The 19,407-nt window shown below is 38.7% G+C and overlaps 1 protein-coding gene across 7 annotated transcripts in view; it reads left to right on the top strand.

Annotated features, from left to right (window-relative positions):
• The window catches only part of mark4b (MAP/microtubule affinity-regulating kinase 4b), a 67,137-nt gene that overhangs the window by 31,829 nt on the left and 15,901 nt on the right, over window positions 1-19,407 (top strand). For all 7 annotated transcript variants that reach the window (XM_041994295.1, XM_041994300.1, XM_041994294.1 and 4 more), the window contains exons 3-14: window positions 1,631-1,684; window positions 13,611-13,659; window positions 13,757-13,822; window positions 15,491-15,561; window positions 15,910-15,966; window positions 16,191-16,427; window positions 16,599-16,718; window positions 17,053-17,152; window positions 17,671-17,780; window positions 18,145-18,334; window positions 18,479-18,699; window positions 19,268-19,371. In XM_041994295.1, coding sequence (XP_041850229.1) covers window positions 1,631-1,684; window positions 13,611-13,659; window positions 13,757-13,822; window positions 15,491-15,561; window positions 15,910-15,966; window positions 16,191-16,427; window positions 16,599-16,718; window positions 17,053-17,152; window positions 17,671-17,780; window positions 18,145-18,334; window positions 18,479-18,699; window positions 19,268-19,371 — 1,379 coding nt within the window. The remainder of the gene's footprint in view (window positions 1-1,630; window positions 1,685-13,610; window positions 13,660-13,756; window positions 13,823-15,490; window positions 15,562-15,909; window positions 15,967-16,190; window positions 16,428-16,598; window positions 16,719-17,052; window positions 17,153-17,670; window positions 17,781-18,144; window positions 18,335-18,478; window positions 18,700-19,267; window positions 19,372-19,407) is intronic.

Here is a 19,407-nt window from a genome sequence, read left to right as displayed (position 1 = left end):
ACAGGGGCAGCTGCCTAAGCAGGGCAACCCAGACTTCCCTCTCCCCGGCCACATTCATCAGCTCGTCTGGGGGGATCCTGAGGCGTTTCCAGGCCAGCCGAGAGATGTAGTCCCTCCAACGTGTCCTCTGTCTTCCTCAGGGTCTTCTCCCCATGTGACATGCCTGGAACACCTTGCAAGGGAGGTGTCCAGAAGGCATCCTAATCTGATGCCCATGCCACCTCATCTGGTTTTTTTCGATGCGAAGGAGCAACTCTACTCTGAGCTCCTCCCAGATCACCGAGCTTCTCATCCTATCTGTAAGATAGAGCTCGGCCACCCTGCGGAGAAAACTCATTTCGGCCGCTTATATAATCGTAATCTCATTCTTTCGGTCACTACTCACAGCTCGTGACCATAGGTGAGGCTAGGAACGTAGTTAAGGCTTAGCTCCTCCTTCACCACCACAGTCCAGTGCAGAGTTCGCATCACTGCAGACACTGCACCAATCCGCCTGTCGATCTCCCACTCCATCCTTCTCTCACTCATGACCCAGAGATACTTGAACTCCACCACTTGGGGCAGGACCTCATTCCCGACCTGGAGGAAACACGGCTGAGGACCATGACCTCGGATTTGGTGGTGCTAATTCTCATTCCCACTGCTTCACTCTGCTGCAAATCACTCCAGCGAGAGCTGAAGATCATGGCCCGATGTAGCCAGCAGAACCACATCATGTGCAAAAAGCAGAGACCCAATCCTGAGCCCACCGAACCGAATCCCCTCAACACCTTGGGCTGCACCAAGAAATTCTGTCCATAAAAGTTATTAACAGAATTATGACAAAGGGCATCCTTGGCGAAGTCCAACCCTCACTGGAACTGTCCCTTATGTCCACGTGATCCTGCAGAGGCGTGTCAACCAAGACAGTCCTACAGCATCCAGAGCCTTAAAAAACTCCAGGCGGATCTCATCAAATCAAATCAAATCAAATCAAATCAAACTTTATTTATATAGCACCTTTCATACATAAAAATAGCAACTCAAGGTGCTTTACAGAGAGTAAAATCCCCCAGAACCCCAACCCAGGAGCAGCAAGCCCACCCCTTCCCATCAAACACACACACACAACACAGAGGGTAAAAGCAAGTTAGAAGGACCAAGGAAACGCTGTCATAAATTCTTGTGGTGTGGGGAATCCACCCCCGGCGCCAGGACCCCTCAACTCTGCTTCCTTATCAGAAGACGTGTTGGTGGGATTGAGGAATTCTTCAAAGTATTCTTTCCACCGACATCCTGATTCGAGATCTGCAGCCTCCCATCCCCACTGTACAGTGTTGATGGAGCACTGCTTTACCCTCCTGAGGTGCCAGATGGTGGACCAGAATCTCCTCAAAGCCATCTGGAAGTCATTCTCCATGGCCTCTCCAAACTCCTCCATGATACTAATTTAGACAATTCTTAAAACAAAAACTAATTAGCAGCCATTTTGAGAAATTTGTCATTTGATTTGTTTTAAAGTTAAAAAACATAATAATATTGAAGTTGTGGAATAATTACTGTTGTGGAATTGAAATTTTGTTGCAACATAGAACTGAAATATTTACTTGTTCTTCTGACTTCTAATAACTTTTCTGTCATTTCCTCCCAGGTTGCAATAAAGATTATAGACAAAACACAACTTAACCCAACAAGCCTACAGAAGGTGAGCGATTCTTTGTTACTGTACTTATACACACATCCCATATGCATTAAATTCATGAGCTGGATACTTTATTTTCTTAAAGGTCCCATATTATACATTTTTTCAACAATATCATATTGGTATCAGAGGTCCAGCAACATTGTTTTCCAAGTGTATTACCCCAAATTCAGCCTTGGATCTTAATTTCAGCCATTCCAAATGTGGCTCTAGTGACCTCTACTAAGAACGGGCTGTTTCTGTAGCTGACCCTTTAAATGTTCATGAGTGGTGACTGTCCACGCCCTTCTCTGGGAGAGGATCCGGCTTTTGCTGCTGCCTGTTCTGTGATTTCAGAGGGCAGACTCTGCTAGCTGGGGGGGCAGTTCAATGGCAAAATCCACTACCAGGGTGAGTGGTTATTTCCCTTCGTGAGGTCACACAGGGAAAGATCTCAGACTCACCCATTTGAGCACACATTCACTAAAAATTGGAGCAAGCAATTGAGAGAGGAGACAGAATTTTCTCATTTTTTGGCCTCATACACAGGCTATGAGGACACACATGACTCTTAGAAAACCTTTAGAAAGTGTATTTTGCATAATATGGGACCTTTAAAGCAGAAAATGATTCACATTTTTTCCTCTAATAACAGAAGCAGTACAAGAATTGTACTCTTTTTTTCTCTTATCGTTGTGGCTTCATCTGCCTAATGTTTGCAGCTGAATAATCTGACCTCACACTCTATCCATTTATTTTAAAGATGTAACTATCTGCCAGTTTGGCTTCCCAAGTGGGTTTAATTGGATTTGTGTTGAATCAAGAGCAGTCATTGAACACAGCTGTGTGTTGACGTGTTGTTTTTCCTCAAGTCATGTTTCTCAGGTAACTCAGCTTACGTCTACTGTATACAGTAGATGACTGAACTTTGATGTTTTGGTAGCTTCGTGGAGCTGTTATTGGATAGGAACTGAAAAGAGTGCTGCATCATTTCAGAGAAAATCTGTAAAATGCTGAAGCAGCTGGGCAGTTACCTGAATGTTAAAGTCAGTACAGTAAAAACGTCTGTTTTAACCAGCATCACTGGATTTAAATATTTTGCAAACTATGTATAGTATGCATTCATACATTCAGTCCATGAAGCTGCTAAAGCAATGAGTTCTTTGTGTCAGGATAATGTAGCCATCATTTGTTCAGGCAGTCCACTGGAACTAACAAGGTAAAAGCTCAGAGTAAATTGTCAGTGTATGCTTGTCTAGTGGCAGAGAGGGTCATGATTCAACTACATGTGCTGCATTCACAACTCTAAAAAGCTTAAGCCCTTCCTTGTCTGACCTTAGCATATGTTTGTGTGTTTTTGTGTGATTCCTGTGTTCATTTAGAGCAATCTAAACATTTTTTTGAGGCAGTTAAAATTGTTGCATTTTCTCTTCCAACTCTGACCAAAGAATGTTTTTCTCTGTTAATTATACAACATTAATTGCTTAATGTGGAAAACATTGTGACTACATTTTTTTAGTTTTATGCTGTTGGTGTAGGTTAGCCTCTCAGATAATTCAAGAAAAAAGTTAATCTGATATAACTCATCTGACAGCAGTCTAGTATTTGTCTTCTAGTGTCTTTCAGTTAAATCTTCAAATCTTTAAATTTTTAGGCTGTGTGAGTAGTACAGTATCACCAGCTAAAGTTGATATTCCAAATATTATTAGTTTCTGTTCTTATTTTTTTTTATAGATGAATCAGAAAAATAACCTAATTGCATCTTTTTTTCAAGGTGATATCTACTCATTCTGTTATCATTCAATGAACTTTTGAGTGTGCTGCATCTCATGTATGAATTTTAAACATGTATTTTCCAACACGTTTTCTCTCAGACCTGATGTTTGCAGCTGGATCATTTAACCTTGTATGCAGTTTGTTTTACATTCTCACAGTTATGAGAAACAATTCTCACACTTTGTACAATAAGGTCTTTGTTCAGAGACAGCCCTGGAGATCAAACTTTGGCCGTTTCTGATTATAAATTAACTTTATCTTCAACTTCACTGCAAAAACACACTTGCCTCATCTAGATCAATACTGCATCACAGATGTGCACAGTTACCTTATTGATGGATTCTCAGCTGGTTAGGTAACCAGTCCAGGCCAGGTTATGACTCCACTGATGGCACAAAATTTGGTTATCGATGATGTCTGGCTCTGTATGATTGTTGGTCCACCTGACCTAAATACTGGATCAAACCATATCTAGGGTAGACATGCTTCCCCTCTCCGAATACAATACTTGAATACAGATAACAGTGTGCATTTACTTATATTAAACTGTATAAATATAATTCTCCTAAATCTTACTGTAGCCAATAATTATTATCCAACCAGGCCGTTTTCTAGCCTATTTTTCTCCCTTCTTCATTTTCTGATGAGAATCAACATGAAATCCTCACCATGGAGTATGTAACTTTTAAAGGATTTTTTATGTTATTTTCCACTGAATTCTCTTTGACATTCATTTAGTGACATGAAGGCTGTTTACCAATACAACACTGACTAAGCAGGCCAGTTGGAGAGGATGCAAAAGGAGAAATTTATTCAGAAAAACACATTCTCACACATAATCTGTCACAATGAAGTCTGAGAAAATAAATTACCACTAACAACCTAAGACTTAGCTTGGGGAAACAAAAAATGCTTAAAAGGGTTTATGTTTACTAATCTCCTAACATCTTATTTAGTGAAAAGAAAGGATTCAAACTGATCACTGAACCTTATGAACTATTGCAAGTCCCACAACCCTTGAACTGTTATGGTGGTTAAAAGAAATGGAAAACACAACAGAATCAGTTTTTCATGTGGACAGAAAATAAGATGCTGTGCTGCTGTAACTTTCAGTGTTTTGTTAAATTAACCCCAAAAACAAACAAACAAACAAACAAAAAAAAAAAGCCTCAATGGAACAGTAATAGAGCTGCTGTTCCAACAGTTGTTGGGAATCATGGTGTTTTTCCTCAGAACATCATTCTGTCTCAGTGGAAAAGGGTCCAGTTCATTACACAATGAAAGTGCCTTAAGACTTTGAGATAAAGTGTGTATTAATGTGTGTGTGCTTTCTCCAGCCTGGTCATGGTGTAGTGCTGCATAGCGCAACTGTGTCAGGGCTGGGGCTGCCAGCGACGTCCTGTCCTGTCAGCATTATTGTGTTTAGTGTAGGACACTATGCATGCTGCCAGGTGACACAGTCTTTCTGTGTCGTTGTCCATGTCTGTCGATTACATCCCACTCGTTTCCTTTCCTCCCGTTTGCTTTTTCCTGCCTTCATTTTCTTCACAAGCAAAGGCTGAGATCAATAATACACGCCCATTTACTTACTCTGTGTGAATTCAAATTATAAGAGGGGTTAGTTTATCAAACAGAATACATAATTCTAAAAGTTAAACTTATAAATGACTTGTCTTTAATGAGTAATATACAAAATTAATAGTTTTTTTATTGAAGCAAATGTTAAGCTGCTATGATGTCAAATCAAAGTTTGAAATAGCATTTCTTTTAAATGATTTGTTTCTGACAAAAGCTGAAAACATTCACAATGGCACAGATATAAAACATGGTGAATAATAATTGAGCATCTGGATAAGTAAATGTTCAGCAGTTTTCTCTTCACTAATTGCCATTTTTATTAACTTATCAAACTGCATTTTGTTACATGTGAGGTTTAATATTTTTCATTTCTGGTCCTTGTTAGAAGATGTACTCTTTCGGTCTTTGAATCGAATATTTGTCCAAAATGTATCAGGTTCTGTCTTTCATGGGACATTGATTTATTTGCTTCAGTATTCCCAATGGAAATAAACATAATTTGCATTTTAATTTTCTCAACATTATTATTCAAAAGTTGTAGTATTCAGGGCTCAGCTGAAGCACAACAGCTGCTGGAAGCTCTGTAATTCTCTGTGTGGAAGCTTCTGCTTCTTTTCCATTCTCAGGGTCTCTCAGCATACTGTTGTGGCTTAGTTTAAATTTTGTCATCTTATTCTCCCTTCACTTCATTTTTTTCATACGTTCTTCTCTTTTTTTCCTCTTTATCAACTCTTTATTTTGTTCTTTAGCTGTGTCCTATTTTCCCCACCTTTCTCTCCAGACATCATGTTGCTGTAGTTGCTCCAGTGTAATCACAGCTGTACTCTTTACCGTCTGTAGCACCACAAAAACTTCGGGGACATGGGGACTGTCAGGTTATTGTCTGGTAAAGGATAACCCATAAATGTCACAGTGTGATATAATTGTTTTAATCACAAGTCATTCTTAAAGGTTAAATACCCCACATTTAGAACATTATAGCAGCAACAACTATTTATTATGTGACCATAGAACAGGTTTTAAGAATTCATACTAGTCCATCGTTGCTTTCATGGCTCATCTGCTGGTTGATGATGTTAAGTCTTTTATAGAGCAAGCGACAGTCGACCGTCAGGAGGTTCGTAGTTTTGTAGTCTTTCTGCACTCTGCACTCAGACCCTTATTGACTTTTTTTTTTTTTTTTTTTAAATAAAAAAGCCAATTCAGCATGTTGACTCGATGTCAGCTGATCTCTTAGGGAGTGATCATTCTGACTGGCTGCTCAGCAAAATCCATGTTTTCAATCACTTAGTGCAGCTTTACTTCTTTTTCTTCTCATATATTCTACATTTAGCAGGCCACATTTTACTAATGTCAGTTTTGAAACAAAGTTCCCACCAACATTCTTGAACTGCAGTGAGCTAACAACATTGAGTGACATAATCAGCAAACACTGCTTTGTTTATGTTTTATCTATCTGGTTGTCCAGTTTTTCTTCTGGAATACTGTAAATAGATTGTAACGCCATTCTGTTGCACAGGCATGAATTATACTTCGTAGATAATTCAGATTCAGAAAACTTTATCCCATGTGGGCAATCCATTTGCAGCTTACCACAGACACCAGTCAGCATTCAAAGTGCAACGTGTCAAACATAATCAGTACAGACCCAACAAATACATTAAATAATCAACAATAAAACAGACAACAATTCAGGCTAAGACATCTGTTAGCTCAGCTAAAATAAAGCAATGACAGAATAAATGTAATTTTTTTGGTGTATGAGAGCTTCTAATGCATGAGTCTCCCTGTGTTAATCTTCCAGATTTTTCTAAAATGAATAAACTTTGGTTAGTAGAAGCAGACCAAAATTGGCTTTGCACCCAGCTTTCTGAGATGAAGAGCTCTACAACCTGCTCAAAGGTTTCAAGTTAATTTGAGCTTTAAGTTTTGATTCCATTTATTTCGGTTTGAGATTCTGCTGTTTTAAAACTACATCCAGTGGTTTTCCCTAGGTTGTTATAACTCATTTTAAATAAATAATCATCAATATGATTATGAGTTTTCATTCTTGTACTGTATACTGTGAAACAAATATCACTTCAGCCTTACTAAACAAGCATACTTAATAATGCAAAGCACGCATATACAGCAAGCCTCTGTGCAAGCCTTGGTTTAATGCTCATGTAAGGGTATTACTCCAGGATCTATTTGAACAATGCTTTTATTTATTGTTGCTGCTCTCTACCTTTTATTTATTTTTAACTTGTTTGTTTCTAGTCTGCTACAGACACTTCCAAACTGAGTTTCATTGTATTTTTATATGATTAATTCATTCAAATAGTTTGGAGTTATCATTAGTAATAAATCAAATACACATTAAACGTTAGCTGATACTAGAAGACATTAATCCAATTAATTATTGTTTGAGAAAATCCACTTATCGTCTTGTGCTGAGGCATACGTTGACTACAGCATTTTGCAGAGTGTAAATATCCGTCAGTGGTGCCATTTTGCAAATTACCAAGCTGCATGCCTCAACGGTTTACTCGTCACAATTTGCCTTTAGGTGTTGATTGTCTTTAAAATGTGTAACGCAAGTGGAAAGGTGTTTACAAGTGGAATTGGAAATCGTGACATGAGGATACGAGTAAAGTTGGAATAGAAAGCCTTTCCAGTCTATACTACATTTTTTTTTTTTTTCTGTTAATTTCTTACGTCTTTATTGCCATCATAGGAGCATGCAGTTCCTTCTTCCCCTGCTGTATGTAATGTTGGATAATCTGCCAGACTGCAGGGTTTCCTGAAAAGCCTGGTGTTGCCTTGAGAACTGAAAAATTATGAAGGCAGCCATCCAAATTTTTGTAGGTGTGCAACTGTGAGGTGCTTACAGGACAGAGTTTGGGTCACGATTTAAATTCTGTGCGAAGGGTGTTTTGTCCCTTGCCCAGGCCCCTTCATCCAGGAGGTAAATTCCAGACGGGCAAACAAAAGAGGCGGTCATGTAGGGATGAGGAGGGGTGGGGGTGGTTTGGGACACTGGCACACAACCAGACCCAAGTAAGACCAGATACAGAGCAGAACCAGACACAAGAGACTGTGTTTGTGTGCTTGCTGGCATGTGTGAAAATGGGCTTTTAAAGTCAGTGCAACACACCCTCTGCTCAGCCTTTTTATGTCTGTGTAATGCCATTATCTGGATTGGTATTGTATGCAGTATATTGTTCTGTGTGGGTGTCTGTGCATAATAATATTGTGCCTGCTGTATGCATTGTTGTTACTGAGCAAGTCTAAGGGACAAGAGTGCAGACAGAGCAAAAGCAGAAGGCTTTCCCACAAGCTTTTCTTCAAAGCAACTGCCTTACAACAACGGAGAGAAGATGCCTACCCTGGTCTTTCACTTGTGCTATTGTTTCTCCCTCTGTCACTATGCTTGCTTTTGTTAGGTTCATATCTATAAAAGTAGCTACAAAACTTATTATTTTATCCGGCTGAGTCAGGATTTTTATGATTTGTATAAATATGAAGCCAGAGTCAAACTCTAGCTCATCTTCATTAATATTTCAGCATACTCCCCCCACCCCAGTCAAGTTAACACCACATCATGCTTGAAATGACTCTGGTGCTAGCATTGCATATATTTGCCTTTGCCTTGGGCCTTCACTATTAGGAAGACACAAAGCTGTGATTTGTAATATCTCTTCATGGTGCCCAAAAATAACCTCAAAAGAGTTTCAGAAATTGGAATCTGCTTTGAAACGGGTATTTAGACCATCAATATCCAATATTGGACAAATAAAACACTGCTTTATTCATCTGAGTCTTTTAAGTTGCTTTCTAAACACAAATCTATGAGAGCACAGTATAGCAGTACTTAGCATGGCTTTCTCACAATAAATTGGTTCCAAATGATTGTTTAGCTGGAGATTTCTTTGTGTACAGTATATTGAATATATTGCCACTGTGTCTTTTAGGCAAGGCAGGTTTATTTGTATAGCACATTTCATGTACAAGACAACACAAAGTGCTTTAGATGAGACTTTACAAGCAAGGTGCATAAGAAGCATTAAAATGTACATTAAAAATAGCAGATGTAAAACAACTCAAAAGAATCAAGAAATCTTTGGAAATATATTATCAACGTCATTGCCATGGTCCTCATTAGCCCAATCCCATTTTATCCCCTTGCTTCTACTGTCCATTTCTAGAGGTAAAATGCCACTCTTCTGTCAGGGATCAAGGCGTAGCTATAATCTACCTCTTTAGCCATTGCTGTCGGGGCAGTTTGGATGATTAGCTGGCTGGAATGTGTTTTTTTCTTTGTGTTTATCATGCATTGGACTATTTGTTACCTCATTTGAATGTATAGTATCTTTGAAAATTGTCAGTTTTGGGTAGCTTTTATCACTTTATTGTGGTCACACAACAATAATTAGCAGCTGTTGTATTTTATTCAGTGGAAGGAACGCTGATTGTGTTTTAACCAGACTGACTGGATGAAGAGCACCATGGTAATTGGGTACAGTGAGGAGGAGGAGGATTGGTCCCTAAATCATGTTTTATTCACAACAAATTGAGACTTTCTGTAAATTTACTAGCTGAGGTGCTGTACTGTATATCAGCTATAAACACACTCATACCTAGCTTTGGGGTAGAGATTTTATTTGTTCATTTTGTCTTACATCCTTTGTTTTTCACTCTCCTGCCCTCTCTTTTCTTAATTCCCCTGATCTTGTCACTGGCAATACTTTTTAAGAGGAGTGCATTCAGCACTTTAATTCATGAGGCTTTTTAAACACCAGCTAGTGAAGCATCAATACCTCATTTCTCCATGTTGTGAGCATGTTTCTGTGAGCATGCTTTAGGGCACATATGTCAAACTGGTCCAGCAAAGGGCCGTGTGGTTGCAGGTTTTTGTTCCAACCAAGCAGCAGCACACCAGATTTGACTGATTCAATCAACTGATCTCAGTCTTCAGACAGCTGATTGGTCAAACTGTGTGCTCTTGGCTGGCTGGAACAAAAACCTGCAGCCACACGGCCCTTTGCTGGACCAGTTTGACATGCCTGCTTTAGGGTGAAGAAAAGAAAAAGCATGGATTACTGGCCTGGATGGAAAGGTCAGTGGCCAACAGAATGGCTGGTCAGAACTATGAATCAAGCACACACATCACTCCTTACAAAATAGAAAAAGTGGAAAAAATGTGACAGTCAGTCATTAAGTTCCTTTGTGTAAGCTGTTGTAGAAAAACAGCAAGAGCTCTGATTCCTGGTACAGAGAGGCAGGTACAGGGAAGTAATTGCTCAAAGGTTGAGTAATGCCTTTTAAAAGGTTGTAAGATAGAGCTGAAGAGTCAAAGAAGCTAGGGAGAGTGAAAGAAAGTTGAGGGCACCTCTCAGGAGGACAGCTTATGACCACAGCTGTGTGTCAGTAAGCTGGAAATGTGTGTTTCTGAATGTGCAGCTCCTGCCATGTGTTTGGCGTTCCTTGACTTCCCACAGTCCTCTTGGGAGCAGGAGTTCCAAGCTCAGGGATTAATACCTGGGTATGCATGGCAACTGTGACGTAAAGCTATCCCCATGGGAGAGAAACAGGAGGTTATTTAGAAGAGGGCGAATATAAAAGCTCCAGATAGGCAGTGAAATTATTTTGTGAATTCGTGCTGCATTCAGATATAGTCTGTAAATAATCTCTTTTTGCATTAGATGATAAATTTTATGTTTAAATCTTCAAAAAATGCACCTGAAAAGTAGAAAGAAACAGTTCTTTATATTGCCCCATAGCTTGAGCTGAGCATTGATAGACCAGCAACAATGACTCAACTATTTTCTGGCAAATTGTAAAGTTTCTGAATTTGAACTCCTTCCAGCCAATTTCTGAGTAGGAAACAATTCTCAGTCATTATTTTTATCAGTAAGCATTCAATGTTTCAGTAAGCGGGGGTTGCAGATTGGATTTCTCACTTTGAAGACTAAAGAGGTGTTAAAAAAAGGAGTGAAAATGTGGGAGAGAATGCGGTAAAGGAGAAAGAGAAAGAAGTGATGGAGGTGAGGCTTAGCCTCTAATTTTTCTTACGGCTCAGATGAACAGCTGATGCACTTAATTACACACATTCCCAGTGGGTCTGTGTCTGTGTTTATGACAATGCAATGTCTCGTTTTAAGAGCATTGAAGAGAAAAACTGACAGAGAAGAATGCAAACCCATATTAATATCAAATTTCTAGACAGAGAATATTCCCTATGGCTTTGCCCTTTGTTATTTACTCACACCAAACATATTGAAAAGGATACAAATGAAGCTGCTTTTATATGACTTCCAAACACTAATGGAATTCAAATTATTGTTGTTAACAATAATTGTTTTTTTTTTATTGGTTGCTTTGTATTATTTTTTTAAATTATTTCTGCTCTTAAATCCCCAGTTCATACTGGCTTATTTTTCAGTCCTAAACACCCGAACTTTTAGGCTGCTTTAAAAAAAGACAGAAAGCGTCAACATCTTGTATCAGAGAAGCTTAATCACATATGTTGCTGCTGTTTTTTTTCTAATATAATAAGTTTGATACACCACTCACTGTGTATCAAACAAAGTGTTATTTAAATGCCATGTTTTCTATTTATTATCTAAATTTTTCACTGCATGGAACAGTATAGAGAGAGTCAGTCAGTGTGTGTGTGTGTGTGTAAACTTGTGTGTTTTACGCAGACAGATTTTTCTCTGGGTCCACGGAGTACCAGGAATATATGATATTGTGTTGAAATGCATACACAGGGATAGACATACAGACATCGCTTGGGGCTACTGTAAAGTAACATCAGTGTAGAAAAGATGTCTCTTCATTATGAGAAAGCAAATTCCTTGAACACGGGACTCAAAGGAAAGTCGGAATTTGCAGTATTTTCATTTCTCCAAGCTGCCTCTCCTCCATGGTGCTCAGGTTTGTTATATTTAACCAGTTTGAGGTTTCAGGAAATAGCTTTGGGGGCACTTAAAATGTTAATAATGATTTTATTTAGGTGAATTTAACAAAGTAACACATAGAAAGGCAGATTGGTATTTCTCTGACACACATTTCATAAACAAAAATATGCTGTTTTGTCTCTTTTATTGCTAATTTAATTAATCCCTGTGTTGACTGTAAAATACCTCTTTATCCTTTCTTTTGACTAAAATGGGAAACTAACATTGTCCCCTTGTGCACATTTACTGTCTTGATTAAGGGATGCACTGTGCTTCCCACTGAGCTGCTCAGAAATATCCAGATCCCATTCTACAAATTTGGAAATGTCACCATAACAACATGAGAAGGCTGGATTGCAGTAAAGTGGGGAGTGTGTATCCCAGGGCAGCTGATGCTCACTTATTAGAATGAAGGCATCAGTGCATTCCAGCTTTTGTGTTCTCGTTCTTTTCACAGGCTTTTTTCTCTGTTTTCTGTGCTTTTACTTTTTTCTTGGGTGTGTAATTTATTCCTAAAGGATCCACATAGATGAAAGTTTATGGCAATGCATTACAGACCAAAGAGAGTCATTTTACTCTTTCATTTTTTTCGCTCTGCTTTGCTAGTCATCGTCTTGCCTTTTCCTCCCTCCACACCCACTGCTCATATTATTGGGAATTGATTTACTTTGTTTATACCCTTTCTTGTAACACACACATTTGTTGCCTATGTACACTCTTTACCACGAAGTGACATTTCCCTCCAGGCTCAGAATGTCTCACTTTGTCACTAATAACCAAATAACAACAACAGATGATGGATGAATGCACTAATGCAATTTTTTTTAACACTTCACAGAGGCCGTGTGCAAGCTTCCTGTTTGAGACTTTCTTAGTTGTTTTTAATTTTTGTTGTAAAACTCCATCTGGTGTTATAAACATCTTATGACCGGCCGTCACCATGTTTCATTGTGAGCTGTGTCTGGTGTATTCCCTCTAATCTTTTAAATGGAGTTTACAGACAAATGCATTACTTTAATTAGACAAAGAGCGAGGGAAAGATTGGTAGGATGAGGCAGCAGTTTGGAGCTGATTGATGGATGACTGGGGGAGGGAGGGGGGCAGATGAAAAGCACACCCATGGGAGGGGGGACTCATTGACATAGCATCAGCAGGACACTCCCTTGGGTGATCCTAAGTCTGAAGGTGGTCTGTCAGAATGTGTTTTGAAGATGGATGAAGGGAAACAGTGAATATGTACCAGATGTGAGCTGCATAAATTAAATGAGTAACAATTTATTTGGGGAATGATGAATAAGTCAAGCTGAAAATGTTGAGGCTGTCCAAAAGACTACTTTAAAATGGACACAAATGTAGCTTGAATTGTTGTTTTGTTTGCTCTGACATTGTCATTTATAGTTTGGCATATCTTGAGATTTTTGCTTAACTTAAAATGCATTTCAATGAATGAATATGTTAAGGTAGATAAAATAGCTAATGCTTCATTTTAATTTTTATCAGTCATATGTCCTACTCTTACATTTTACATACACAAGTAACTCTTTACTGCAAGCCATGCACCAAGTAAAAGTATGATTACATTTTTTGTATGTTATATACATTAGTTTTTTCGATTTCTGTTTTACATTCCTTATGATTTATCATCTCCTTTTCAGCTATTTCGAGAGGTACGGATCATGAAAACCCTTAACCATCCCAATATAGGTGAGTTGTACTACAATGATGGATTTTGTGGATGTAGTCTGGGTAAATGTTTCCATGCTGACATTTGTGTTCACGTTGCTTTTTTTGTGTGAAACAGTCCAATTGTTTGAGGTGATTGAGACGGAGAAGACACTTTACCTGGTTATGGAGTACGCTAGTGGAGGTGAGTGACACTGCCAGCTGTGTCATTATTGCAAAGCGCTGAATTGTGCTAAGAAGGTTCATTACCGCTCAACAGTCCAATCAGCTAATTATTGTATTTGCTAAATTTTTATTGGTCAATCGAAAAAAGTCAATCACTGCTTAGGTTTTCTGTCTTTTTGTGTTTTGTTAATCTTGCACTTCCAGCTGCTTCCCATGCACTAATCTATTTTTGCAGCTTCTTTATTTTTCTTTCTTTCTCTCTTCATGACCCCTTAATCCCCCTCTGCTGTTCTCTCTGGATGCTTTGTGATCTCTAATGGCCATTTACCTAATAAGGAGGCAGCAGCTTACCAGCTGATGCGCTGCTCAGTTCATCTCAGCGTGGTTTGCTGTTCAGGATCTCCAGGATTAAATATTTGGCCAGACCATGAGTACATAAGTGCATTTAAAACTCTTCTGAAGAATCATGTAAATGTTCGATACCAGGGATGTCAAGCAGTGTGACTTTTAAACAACTACAGACCTCTCTCATATCGGCTGATATTAATATACACAAATCCGTCCATACAATTGGCAGCCATGTGATTGGCACAGACTCAATAGCGAGACCAGAGTCCTCGTCTTTAAATACAGGAAGCTTGAAGGGACAGGTCTAAGCTAGTCTCCTGCTGCGAGTTAGATGATGCCCAGCTTGAGACAGTTGCTGTGTGTCATTGAATGTGTTCATTTTCTGACTTAATTATACCATCTGCCACCATTCACTACACTATGTTAGATTCAGGGGGACCTCCTGTTGAAGACCTCTGCTTAAGAATATTGCAGACTGAAGTTTGCTAAAGATCGTGTGAGCAGGCCAGTTGGTTTTTTGATAAGTAAATAAGACCAAAGTAGGAATTTTTGTTTTAAATGATCTGCACTGTTAGCAGAAAGGAAGACACTGCAAAGTAACCTTGTCCCTTTAACGAAACATGGTGGCGGAAGTTCTACGACAGTTTATTTTGTGGTATTTTGGCCAAAATGGTTCACCATCATTTATGAAGCAATAGGAAAATGTCCCTGCATCTGTCTATGAACTGAATATAAAGAGAAAGCAGGTCAGGCAGAAAGACATTACCTTAAGTAGCTCTACAAAAGAACAATTATTGTTTTGAAACTGTCAAGTCAAAGCGCTGACCTTAATCCAGAAGGACCTGAAGCAAGCAGTTAAAAGAAGGAAACTCACTGAAATCCCAAAGCTGAAACTATTCTGTATGGAGGAATAGACTTAAATTGGTCTGCTGTAAGGATACCAGATAAAGGGAGTTGAATTTATTATGGAATAAACAGGAATTCTGCCTGTTTAAGCCCCATTTAGTGTGGAAAAGCAAGGCAAGTTTACTTGTGGAGCACATTTTATGTATAAGATAATTCAAAGTGCTTTACATAAAACATTAAAATCATTAAAGCGGGGTGCAGAAGAATCATTAAAATTACCTTTAAAAAGAAATAAATAACTTAAAGACAAAAAGTTACAGTAAAATAAAATCAAATGCAAAAAGGTATAGTGTAAGGAATTTACATTTCCTTTGATAAAAGGTGGCAAATAGCTTAAGTAAAAAGAATTGTGGATATGACTACCAATCAACTTCTATACCTGTCTGAATTAAAGCATGTTTTTTTTTTATTTTTTGTTTTTTTTTTATCCTAGGCGAAGTGTTTGACTACCTCGTGGCTCATGGCAGAATGAAGGAGAAAGAGGCCAGAGCCAAGTTCAGGCAGGTCAGTAACACGCCATACTTAACTTTTAAGAGTGGTTAACCTTTAACAGTTATTGGCTTCACTGAGAGTGTACTAAGAGATAAAGAGGACCGATAAACTCCTATTGGTTATCTTAAGTTTGAGCATGTTAGCATGATTTATTGTTCATGTCTACTGTTTGCTTACAACTTGGCTGCTAAATTTGATGCAGAAATGCAGTCATTTTTACTATAATGGTATGAGATTGTCAATCAATCAGTGGACACATAAATATGGGAGAGGAGCTCACAGTTTAGCTGCTATTCATATCTAAGAACACTTAATTCAGTCATCTCTTTTTGAGGTTGTTTTATCTTCTTCTCCCCTCAGATTGTCTCAGCGGTTCACTACTGTCATCAGAAGAACATTGTTCACAGAGACTTGAAGGTGAATCTTTATAAAGCTACAAAGTTTTGCTACAGATTTTAATATTCAATACACCTGGAAGAAAATCGACCACTTCCTCTGTAACAATATTGAAAGTTATTTCTAAATGTAAATTGATCAAATGGAAACTGCAGTCTTGTTATTAATCGACTTTTCACTAAAAGGAAAAAACCCATAAGGTTGCATGCTGTAGCTCTTCTTACCCGTGCTCTTTTGCTCTGCAGGCGGAAAACTTGCTATTAGATGCTGATTCCAACATTAAAATAGCAGACTTTGGCTTCAGTAACGAGTTCACTGAAGGCAGTAAACTGGACACATTTTGCGGCTCACCGCCCTACGCTGCCCCAGAACTCTTCCAGGGAAAGAAGTACGACGGTCCAGAGGTGGACATCTGGAGCTTGGGTGTCATCCTATATACACTGGTCAGCGGGTCCCTGCCCTTTGACGGGCAGAACCTAAAGGTAGGCGACATGATGGCTCTGTATCACACTGCATTACATCCATTCTTACTGTTATAGTATTACATCTCAGATAACTCAACAAAAATAAGCAAATTTATGATTATTGTTTTTTTAAATTTGCTATCTCTGTTGTTTATATCTCATTTTGGTTGTCTGAATATGTGTTCTCAGGAGCTGCGGGAGCGGGTTTTGAGGGGGAAATACAGAGTGCCCTTCTACATGTCTACAGACTGCGAGGGAATCCTGCGCCGCTTCCTGGTCCTCAACCCTGCTAAGCGTTGCTCTCTTGAGGTAAGGAGAAAACTTTATTACACATTCAGTTTGATAAATGCAGAGTGCATACGCAATGTAGATTACTTCCACTATGGTTACAAAGCAGCATTTAAATATCAGGCTTTGTGGTGCTGCCTTACAGACAATGACTTATTTGCTCTTATGTTTAATATACAAAATATTTGTTTGCAAATGAATAAAAAATTAACAAAGATACCAAATGAAGTAAACGAATCATTACCTATAGTAACATATAAAATACTCTCCATTTCTTCTATCGGGATTCTTTTCTACCGTAAAATCCTATTATTGTGAGTTATTGCTTTTGTCTGACATTCCTTCTTATCATCAGCAAATAATGCAAGATAAGTGGATAAACATCGGCTATGACGGGGATGAGTTGAAACCCCACATAGAGCCTGTGGGGGACTTGAACGATACCAGCCGAATTGGTGAGAATGCCTTTTTTTTATGATAGCAAAATAATTAGCTGTCAACACTGTTGTTGAAGTTACATGCTCAGAAAAATTAACTAAATATTTTAATTTCTGCAAATTCTGCACCTTTTGTGGATGTTTCTATTTTGTTGTTGCGTCATTATTATTGGTAGTAGTATTTGTATACTTTATAAATCCCAGCTGGGAAATTCCAAATTTCAAATAATTGCACCATTTTCATTGTCTCAATGAAAGCAGGAGTTCTGTGAATACATGCTAATAGAGAGAGGTTCGGTGTGGGTAGACTTGTTTTTGTAAAGACAATGGTGGCATTTCAAAAAACAAAAACATATGTTGAACCTGACACAGGTGCTTAGTGTTCTGCTGTTGATCAATATAAAATCAATCAATAAATAAATAGCCATTAAATTAAACCTTTCACAATTGTACAGATGTCCAGACTTTATTTGCAACTCTTAACTGCCGAACATATTGAGGAGAATATGTCTCTAACTTAATGTGTCTTTACTTAGATGTGATGATTGGGATGGGATTCAACAAAGAGAATATTAGAGATTCTCTGGTCAGTCAGAAGTACAATGAGATCACTGCCACATATCTGCTGCTGGGACGCAAGAATGAGGTGGGTACATCAACTTGTCTGTGTGTTACTTGATTATTTTTCCTTTTGTAATTAAGTAAATAAATTGTATTTGTAAACCACTCAAACAAGAACTCCTGCAGTGCATGTATGTCAGATTCTGGATGGAGATGATGTGATGTCAACAACTCCTCAAGCTGAAACAGGTTTTTGGTGACGTAGTCATGACTGCTCATGTTTTACTGAATATGTGAATAGAATTAAATTAGTTAAGGGCTGATATCAACACATGAACTAGCCTTAACCAGTGGTTTGTTGCTTTATCTACCCAGAAAGACAACCAGATCACTGTTGTGTCTAGTCATATTGTAATTTTGTACCTTTGATTTGTGTGTTTGTTTCTCAGACCGAGGGCACTGACGCTCGGTCAGGCAGCAGTCTAAGTCTGGCTCGTGTTCGCCCCAGTGCCATTTCTAATGGAACAAGCAAACACTCAACGTCCTCTTCGTCCTCCGGTGCACCATCTTCCACCTCTGGCCATAAGGCACAGCGCAGCGCCTCGACATACCACCGCCAGAGACGACACTCTGACTTCTGTAAGGCAAAATACAGACTGATGAGAAAGCAGAGCTTAATTTCTTTTGTTTAACTGAAACGATCTGAGGAGGTTTTTTTTAGAAATGTTTAAACTGTGAGTAAAATCAGCTTTTTCTATCACTGAGAACTGTTTATTCTTTTAGGTGGTCCAGCGGCTCCAGGGTCAGCACACCCGAAACGAAGTCCTAGTGGTGTAGGCGAAGGAGCAGGGCTTAAAGAGGAGCGGCTGTCAATACGAAAGCCAAGTACCACTACTGTAGGTTCCCGTAGCATCCCAGCTCCCTGCAGTCCCATGGTTAGCTCTGCTCACAACCCAAATAAAGCTGAGATACCTGACCGGCGCAAGGAAGTGAACTCAACAACGGTAAGACCAAAAGTAAGAAATGTGGGTGGATGAAGGTGTCTGGGAAAACAAATCTGTCTCATTTAATCCCTTATCAATAAAACAGGTGCAGATGGCAGAGACCTAATAGCCTTTGTAATCCTATTTATTCAGATTAGCACACTGAAGCTACATTGACAGAGATATTGAGGACCTAAAGCATCCTAGATGAATCTTCTGCAGATTAAAGGAACTAGTATTTAAGAAAAAACATTTTAAACACTGAGATTAGTAGCTAACTATACATTTAGCCCTTTGAGAGTTGAAGTGAGAGACTTAGAGTATCTTTCATGTTAAGTGTTGAAGAGAGCAGTCGGATCAACCTGAGATTAACTCTTTTAATGATCTGCAAGACTTGCAGAGGTCAGGACAGGGTCATCAGTTGTAAGGAAAGTTTTATTGAGTATAAGTTTAGCATGAAAGCTCTCTTTGCATTGTGTGGTAAATATTCCTTTATTCACATAATCACAATATAAAACAAGCATTTTGTTTCTAATGTTAGTACCTAAATAAAGTTGATATGCTTCTATGTTTATGTTTTTTTGCCTAGAATAACATTCCTGCTAGTGCCATGACTCGAAGGAACACATATGTGTGTACGGACCGATCTAATACGGACAGACACACTCTGCTGCAAAATGGCAAAGACAACAGGTGAGACTGACATAGCTGTGTTTGAGTCTGTTTGAA

Source organism: Melanotaenia boesemani, chromosome 9 (assembly GCF_017639745.1).
Source record: "Melanotaenia boesemani isolate fMelBoe1 chromosome 9, fMelBoe1.pri, whole genome shotgun sequence".
In the NCBI taxonomy this organism is placed as follows: Eukaryota; Metazoa; Chordata; class Actinopteri; order Atheriniformes; family Melanotaeniidae; genus Melanotaenia; species Melanotaenia boesemani.
Note: the sequence above shows the minus strand (reverse complement) of the source record. Positions and strands in the feature narration are given on the sequence as shown.